This window comes from Poecilia mexicana, unplaced genomic scaffold, assembly GCF_051168715.1.
Source record: "Poecilia mexicana isolate PSO_F unplaced genomic scaffold, ASM5116871v1 scaffold_11, whole genome shotgun sequence".
In the NCBI taxonomy this organism is placed as follows: Eukaryota; Metazoa; Chordata; class Actinopteri; order Cyprinodontiformes; family Poeciliidae; genus Poecilia; species Poecilia mexicana.
In genome coordinates, this window is record NW_028263380.1 from 10,436,903 (window position 1) to 10,446,020 (window position 9,118).

The following is a 9,118-nucleotide window of genomic DNA, read 5'->3' on the forward strand; positions in this document are numbered from 1 at the left end:
TCAAAGTCACAACAAAGAAGAACAATTTGAGGACACAGTTTTTTGTTGCCGGCTCGGAAAAGACCAGAAATTGTACATCTTGCCTGTATGGAAAGTTAATTAAACTGCTGAGAAAATGAAATAAGCTTGTTCTGATCTTACTGATGGGAAGACATCTCTCAATTCTCAAATATACAGTGCTGTTTTCACTAGTCCACTAAGATAGTAAGATAGTCTGATGTTTTACATAAATATTATATCCTAACATCTTTTTAAATGCTCTTGGGTTGAATAAAAGATAAAAAAAAAAACATAAATGATTTCAGAAAGTAACACATAACCTACTCCATGTGCATAAATGGGAAATTTATACTCAGACATTTTGCTTTTTGATGGTACAAAACAATATGCACATGTAAATGAACCATTGTTGCTGAAATGTGCTGTACACATAAAATTGCCTTGTCTTGTTAATACATGGCTGCACAACTGAATAAAAAAAATCCTCCATGCAGACATGAATGAGGAAATTAACATAACCTGCCGACTCAGAGTCCCAACCTCATCATTTGGAACGAATTAGAGCAAAAACTGTGAGACAGAGTTTCTGGTCCCACATCAGTGTCTGACCTCACAAATGTACGATCAGTAATTCCCACAAAAACACTTTATGTAAAGCCTTCTCAGGAGAATTGAAACTGCTGAAGCTGCAAAGGGCCAACATCGTATTAAATCCAATATGAGGAAAGGAGTGTTCCCCTAACTCATGTGTATCAGGGACTGAACAGATCAGTCGGAGAAAGAATAGGAGTTTTCAAGTAGAAGTCTTACATTAGTTACACAAATGTAAAAAAAAAATAAAATAATAATAATAATAATTCAAAAATCACAAATTTAGTCCAAAACTGAGGTCAACATAGCCTCATGTAGTAACTTAAGTACAAATTAACCTCACAAACAAGGGATGAGGGGAACTTAAATAGTGGCTGATCAGACCACTACTGATCAAATACACGTCAGAATAGCAGTATGTAACCATTGGGTCAGAACAATGTGCACAAAGTAGAAGAAAAAGGAAACAAATAATAAACACCAAATTTCCCCTCCCGTTAAAGTCGGAGTGGTATGGCCCTCTTATGTTACGACAGGGCTACATGAGGGCGCTCTATCTGCGGCGCTGTGTGATGCTACCTAAGAAAATCTGATTCTGCAGGGACTCTTTTCTTTGTGGCACCGCAGCAGCAGCTCAAGGGTAACTGATAACGCAAAACAAAAAGAGAAATTAATCTGTTTAATCTGCATTTGACCCATCAAAGTCCCACCGACTGACTGAAGTTAACTGCATGTGTGCATGACAGTCAACTAAAGAGTCAAGTCTAGAAAGAAATGATGAAGGTTTTAATTGAAAACACAAAACTGAAATATCCCACCACTAACAATGTATACACTCGCATTAGGAATGAAAAATAAACAATAAACAAAACATGAAAATGACCATTCAGCCACTTGTCTGACGTGTGGCGTCAGCTGTCACAGTGTGTGAAAGCAGATGGGAGAATAAATTCGAATAAATTTGGCAACAACAGTGTAATTTGGAACATGCTCAGCTGGACCTTTCACTTTAAACTAAACAGAGCTTAAGGGAGCTTATATCTGCAGTTTCAAAGCCAACAGAGGACCTGAACTTCAGTTGCGATCATGACTGCACCACATTTGGTCTACTTTGCACTGTCAAAAAGCGTAAAAATGTTGACTGGATTACACACTGTCTGGTGCTCGTCGTCTTTTGTTGGTAGGTGATCAAGATCTGTGGGAGTAATACCTTTGTGCCTGAGTTTGGAGAGACAGGCCGGAACATCACAGCAGTCCCACCGTGAAGCCATTATCACAACTTCATCTGTACTTTTCCCCCACCTCCCTTCTCATAAACAGTTCTGTTTGTTTCCTTTCAGCAGATCGGCCAGATTTGTCTCCCATATAATCCTAACCTCTTCATATGAACCAACACACACGTTCTTTTAATGGTGTCGGAGTAAGGTCACTATTTTTGTGTTCAGGTGAGATTTTTCATTCGAAAATAATAAAAAAAAAAGAATAAATAAAAAAGACGATGGAGAAAGCGTGGCCTTTTTTCTTTTCACAAACAGTACTCCTTGCCAACCACAAGTAGGCAGATAATACAATAGCTTGCAGAACGAAGTAACAATTTAGATGTCAAGACTGGAAGCAAAATTAGTGATAGCCAAAGAAAGCAGGGGGAAAAGTTTGGCATTTCGTTTGATTTATCTTCTGTTTGGATGCAACTGCCTGGGGTGAGAAGATAGATGCCGCCTGCATGTTAGTGTTTCCTTTCCCCCACTTGATCACTCTGTAAATTTGAAAAGTGTGATTCATGGTGGTGGAAAATTACAGGGCTCTTTCATCTTAACAAATCTTGGAGCAGAACTTATTGTACAAACCAGGAGGCTGATGAGAGGAGGAGAAGGCACATTTGCATTAAAAAAAAAAAGCTCGCTCTCAATAGGAATTGGCCTCCACAGAACTGATTTCTGATAAGGCTAAGTCTTTAACAAATGGATTATTGAGCGCATTACTTACCTAAAGAAAGGAATATCACTGTGAAATTGGTTTGGAGCTTTTCGGGATATCTAATCAGCTCATTGGACAGTACTGGAGATGATTGCTATCCTCGTAAGAGAACACACCATTAGCGGTAATGCTGATTAAATCTGATGATGACCGCATTTCAATTTAATCCTGCTTTTTCTTTTTTTTTTTTTTTTTTTTTAGTTTTTTGTTTTGTTTTAATTCTCTTAGATCCAGCAGACTTCCTCTGAGAATTTCATCTTGTTCAGAGTTTGCTTCAATAATTGAACATGTTGTACTGTAAATTTTTGATGGGTCGCATGCTGTCAGAGTTGTGTCTTGGTAAAATTCAGCAGTTGGCCCCATTATTGTCTAGGTCACAGTGTAACATTTATGTGTTAAATTCCTTTTTTTGTTGTTTTTTCATCGATCATACATAATACTCTAATCAGACAAACAAGATTTTCGGTTTTCATCAGCTAGTAAGCCATAATCGGTCACAATGAGCAGAAATACACAAGTGAACTATTAACTTGGTGTCTAATGAACGTACACACATTTCCCTGTTTGTTCTAAATTACTGAAATTAACTTTTTAATGCTTTTCTAATTTGCTGAGATGCACTTAGAATATATTGTGTTTCAAGAAAGAGTTTGATTTCATTATTACATCAATTAAACAGCATATGGTAGTATGAGGGAGAAAAAAATCCTTCACTGTTTTGGTTTTAGTCATGCAATAAACTAATTAGACCCCTTCACCTCTTCAGTGTAGCAATTACTACTGCACATCGATCTGGTAAAGATTAAAAGGCCATTTGTAGTGCAACATTCTACTCTGACGACAGCGATTCACAAGTGGGACGGCGGACACAGAAAAGATCAAACTAGAGAAGTTTAACCAAAAAGCACAACATGCCGCAGACACCCAAAAAGCGTGTTGTGGTACAAACAAGCTGGTTGGGTGGTTGGCAATTGTTACGCACTGTACGATGTACACCAAGCAATTTCATAGTGAAATCTGATGACATCTGTCCACAACAGCTCAAATATTTGACAGTCATTGTCAACCACAAATCTACCTGAAACAGAAAACGGTCAGGGCGCTGCTATGACTCAGTCAAAGTCCGGATCTTAGCCCGATTGCAGTGCAGGAGTGGAGCCCGAGGTGTGCAGAAACAAATAACGTCAAACCTCAAGGAACTCCAGATCACCTCAACAGTGTCAGAGAACGACGAAGGCATAAAGAAAAACACCACTTCAGGTCATGCTACTAAATGCGCTTTCTTTTTTCATGGCCATTTTGACTGGCATGTAATCTTTCTTTTCTTTTTCTTTTTGTTGCTCAAACCAGTCCCACTGCCTCTCTATGTTAGCCACTGTATTGCTTCCTTCAAACTGGAAGAGCCCTGTGACATGAAGGTGTGTGTCTTACATGACAGTGATTTACTTTGTTCTCAGGGAGTTCGTGTGTGTGCGTGTGTGTGTGTGTGCGTGTGTGTATGTGTGTGTTGACTGATCCACTGTGTGACAGACGCATTTTGTTCGGGGTTCATCAAACTGAGCTCCGTTGGGGGCTTTACATCTCAGGCCTGCACAAGCTGTCACAGTAAACACTGGATCCTTTGGTGTAATTCTGTCGCCAGCATTAGGGAACATTTCACGCTAAATCTCTGTATTTCTGAATTCATACTGTCATATGATGGACACTATCACATTTTATCACATGGCAACGTCAAAGCATTTCATTAAATGACATGGCTAGTATGTAACAGATCAAACACAAAAAGGTCAATTAAATAATGGCAAAAGGTCAAACATATTCGTACTGTTTCTATTATCTGCTCTAGTTCCACGGAGGTGTCAGACGTGTCCAAACCTGCCTCTTGATCATCAGTAACTCGAAGAACACTCACAGTAGCTCTGAGAAAGGATCACGGAAAACCAAAAGTCAGGGGAGGTCTGCAAAAGCATTTCCAATCCACTGAAAATCTATGGAGCTCTGTGAAATTTACAGTTCAGAAATGCAAGGGGTATAACACCAGACTCAATCTGTCTACCTCGAAAGCACAACTTCTTAAAGTTTCCGGTATGACCGAAAACTCCTTGAATACAGGGACTTCTGTTTTAACTCGTCTGCCTTAAGAGTAGTTGAGCTGTGGATGTAGAGGGCACGCATTTGGTCACCTCTGTCTGAAACCCTGGAACTTAAAAAAAAAAAAAAAAGTCTACATAAAAGCCTCCTGGAGATGAATTTCTCCATCAAAGCTCTCTGATCTTTCAACGTTTTTTTTTTGTTTTTTTGTTTTTTTTTGTCCACCATGTTTACACATCTGCTTCAATCACCGTGTCAGCCATCTACGTATATAGGCTCACGCCGCTTCCCTCCTGAATGACGATGTACCTGTTGAAGAGAGTCTTCAAGGACGCATGTGTCTCCTGAAGAGGAGTGAATCTACTAATTCCTTTCCAGTCAGTCGTGACTCCGCCGCTCCGCGGTTCTCTCGCTTGTGTCACACTCCTCATCTCCCTCTTTGCATCCTGTGCCATACAAAAAAAAAGCACTCAACACATCCTCTGAGGGAGTTAGAAAGCAGCGGTGCCGAAGAATGATGATTTTTGACAGATTACACGGCTGCAAGCTGCCAGCACAAAAGGATTATGAATGGGAGGTAAATGAAGCTCTTGGTGATACAGACTCACTGCGAACTGCTATTTGGGTTTTCTTATTAAGTGGGCCTCTAGGAGATCGGGCTCCTCGTCGACGCGCCTCCGCGTTCACATTTGTGCCTTTTGTTCACCTCGAGAGCCACAGTCTCTCTCTTTCTTCGTGTGATGCAATGTGCCGCAGAATGAAATTAATGCCCTAATTCAGCCCCGTACATGTGAGCCAGTTTGAGATCTTTTTGTCCGGCGCCACCCAAGGCGTCTTTCTGGTGACGATGGGCCAAGTGGAGTAGCTCCATTTGAACTGGGCCCAAAGTGAATGCGTCGCTGGCATTCTTTTGCGACTTTTGATTTGAGGATTGATCTTGTTTTGAAAAATAATCTTGATTGTGAAATAATTTATGACTCGCTTCCTCCATGAAGGAACTTCAATAAGCTTCAAAACATCAGATTCTGCGTGTGTTTAGTTCAGCTTCTCGTGCGCACACGGAAAATAACTTAAGATTTCATTCCCCCCGCTCCCCCCCCGCTAAGTTATATTCATTTATATAATTCAATATAAGTAATGTAGAAAATTTGCTTTTTTACGCCTGCATATCAGCATCTACCTTGAAAAGCTTCTTTTCTGATAGGAAACAACGTTTGTTACCTTACTCTATTTTTAGTTTGCTTTTTCGTTATATTAATACACACTACACACACACCTTAATTAGAGCATCAGCAGTGACGTTCACATGAAGGAAGGCAAAGACCCGTGCCAAACAGAGTGAAGCGTTGACGCTTTTTTTTTTTTTTTTTTCTGGCGCGCGTCTGGCGCGCACTGATATAAACCCCATGGCGCGCAACGAGCGCGCAGAGGAGCAGAGGAGAATCAACAGGACGACGCGCAAACCTCACTGAGACCTTCTGAAAAATGTAAGTGCTTTGAATTTTTCACATTAAATTCCGTCAAAGTTTGTCTTTTTTTTTTGCGGCATGTTTTTAAACATATGCGTTCCTTTATTTGGTAATATCTCCAAGCCTACAGCTCGGAGCGTTAAGACAAAGTGCAGAACAGTAGTCATGTACAGAAGAAGTCAGGTATGGACTGGTTCTGTCTTCTCTGCGATAGATGCATCCCAACTTGGTGAGCTGGCTGGGGACGCTGGGGTTCCTGCTGTGGGCGCTGGTCTGCCTGGGCGCCTTGACGGAGGGGTACCCGGTGAAACCGGAGAACCCCGGGGAGGACGCTCCGGCGGAGGAGTTGGCCAAGTATTACTCAGCCCTGAGACACTACATCAACCTCATCACAAGACAGAGGTGAACAAATCAAAAACGATAGACTGGAATAATATAGAATACTTGTTTCAAGGTAGCAAACTCAAAATGATACAGGCAAAAATTTTGTTAATTACTTTGCACAAAAAAATCAGTGCAGAAACAAATAATCTATCTATCTATCTATCTATCTATCTATCTATCTATCTATCTATCTATCTATCTATCTATCTATCTATCTATCTATCTATCTATCTATCTATCTATCTATCTATCTACCTACCTACCTACCTACCTGTCTGTCTGTCTGTCTAGAAATTACTTAGGTGATTAATCAATTAATTCAATTAAGCAATTATTGAATTTGACTTTGCACAAAACTCAGGAGGAAAACAGAATAAAGCAAAACATTTCTTTACAAAACTTGTTGAAAATTCTGTTTCAATTAAAAAAAAAAAAAAAAAAAAAAAAAATACCGCCACTGCAGTGTTAGTTGCTATGTCATAGGTAGTAATGTGCTATGTTGGTTTGTTTCAAATATAACATCCAATGTTAAATTGGATGTATTCAATTTAACATAATAGAACCTGAATAGAAAACACTATTTTTTTCTTCTTTTCATTTTAGAAATCCTTTTTAGCACGAGTTGTCATACGACCAACAAAATCTATATTTCTTTCTATATAGTTAATTCATTTTCATTTGGAGTAGAAATGAATAGATTTCCCCCCAGCCCCCATTTCTATTCTATTCTATTTTCTACCACCTGTTGGTAAAAAGAAAAAAAAAAACAAAGAAGAATTCCTATCACTGCCAGGACTTTTCCGTCAAGTCCCCCACGGCTTTCCGCTTTGTTCTGAATGTCGGGGATTTGGTAAGCCTCTGCAGGCAGCGAGCCTCTCCAGGATACCTGCGGTCCTGATATGACTTATCATCAAAAGCACAGAAAGGGAATGTGTAACCTCCCGTTGATGCAGCCCGTGTCTCTGTTTCCCGAGATTAAGGCCTGACCGTGCTCGGTGGACACTGAGCTTATAATTAGACATTGATTACACTAAAGAGAGTTTTTCTTTGTACCTCTTCAGTAAAAGAAATTTTATATATATATATATATATAGATAGATAGATAGATAGATAGATAGATAGATAGATAGATAGATAGATAGATAGATAGATAGATAGATAGATAGATAGATTTGACTGCAATTACTGACAACGTTGATGCCAAGTCCGTTTGGATTCTGAAACCATCATTCTCGTGTGCTTCAGGTATGGAAAGAGGTCCAGTCCTGAGATTCTGGACACACTGGTCTCAGAGCTGCTGCTGAAGGAGAGCAGAGACACACTCCCACAGTCAAGGCATGTATGGACTTCGGTGAGACTCCGCTCTCCGTAGGCGTGACGGGAAGCTGATCTTTCTCTTTCGCCTTTTCTCTCCCCAGATATGACCCGTCGTTGTGGTGATGGGCGTCGCTCACCCTCCACCTCGGTCACCTCTGATGTCTACACGTCTGTCGGCTCACGCCGCCCTGCACCGCCCGATAACCGCTCTGTCTCTGTACCCGTTTGCCTGTCTGAACGGCCACATAGCTTATCTCACTCTCTCTGCATGCATAAGCTACAATGAACACAGCTTACAGTACATGGAACTGTAAAGTAGCTAAATCGTCTGGGAACCCCAATAAGACCTGGAGGAGGTGGCGTGTTGATTGTATTGTATATTTGTGCTATTAAACAATTACTGTTTGAACAAAAGCATTTTGGCATCTCTTTGATGAGGAACGCGCATGCATAAATTACTAAATGTTCAGTTCAGTGATTCGTTTGTGTAATTGCAGAATTGTGTAGCGTGTCATAGAAAACTGGTAGCTTCCGACTAGCCTCCTCAGTTTTTTGCTGTTTTGTCATACTTAAATGTTTCAGACAAAGCTAATCTGATTAAATACAAAACACAATTCTCAGATGATTTTTTTTTTCCTTGATTAAGGGAAAAAAGTTAAGCAAACCAACCCGTCCCTTTATGTCTAAAATTCCCCCTCTTCATGGAAACGGCTGGCGTCAAACATTTGGAATAACTAGCAGTCTTTTACGTCACTGTGGAGGGAATGTTCCAGTTAGGCAATGTTGAATGATCTTTGAGGATCTAATTTAAGGTCATGCCATAACATCTAAATTACATTTAAATGCAGACTTTGACTAGACCTCCTTACCTTACCTTTGTTTTTCCTAACGTGTTGCTATTTGACAGATTTTAGCTTATCATCGTGAAATGTCTGGCAGGATAAATTTAGCTGATTTCTTGGTACAGTCAGCCAGTTATCAGGTCTGGGTGTTGCTAATGAAACTGAATCACAAAAATGTGGTCAACTGAAGTTAAGTCGTAATGTTTCAAGAGGGTAGATTACATTTTTTACATACGTTTTAGATTTGTTTTCTTATCTTCATGAATGAAATCATAATTTTAAGACCATTGTATTTACTCAGTCTATTTTGTCTGATATTGATTTTTTTTCTTCATGATCTCAAAAGTGTATCAAAGAGGCATAGACAGGAGAACTCTGTAAAAAAGCAAATTTTTTTTCCCTGGCATCTTATTTAAGAAGCGTAGTAAAAATTCAAAGGAGATGTGA

The 9,118-nt window shown here is 39.7% G+C and overlaps 1 protein-coding gene across 2 annotated transcripts; it reads left to right on the forward strand.

Moving 5' to 3' along the window:
• Window positions 1-5,868: 5,868 nt before the first annotated feature.
• npy (neuropeptide Y) lies at window positions 5,869-8,068 on the forward strand. 2 transcript variants are annotated; one of them, XM_014966931.2, is made up of 4 exons: window positions 5,874-6,146; window positions 6,343-6,530; window positions 7,758-7,847; window positions 7,931-8,068. In XM_014966931.2, the coding sequence occupies exons 2-4, from the start codon at window positions 6,343-6,345 to the stop codon at window positions 7,950-7,952; spliced, it is 300 nt and encodes a 99-aa protein (XP_014822417.1). In that variant the 5' UTR covers window positions 5,874-6,146; the 3' UTR covers window positions 7,953-8,068. The 2 variants fall into 2 exon arrangements, with proteins under 2 accessions (XP_087866291.1, XP_014822417.1); XM_088010165.1 differs by having other exon boundaries at window positions 5,869-6,530.
• Window positions 8,069-9,118: the final 1,050 nt, after the last annotated feature.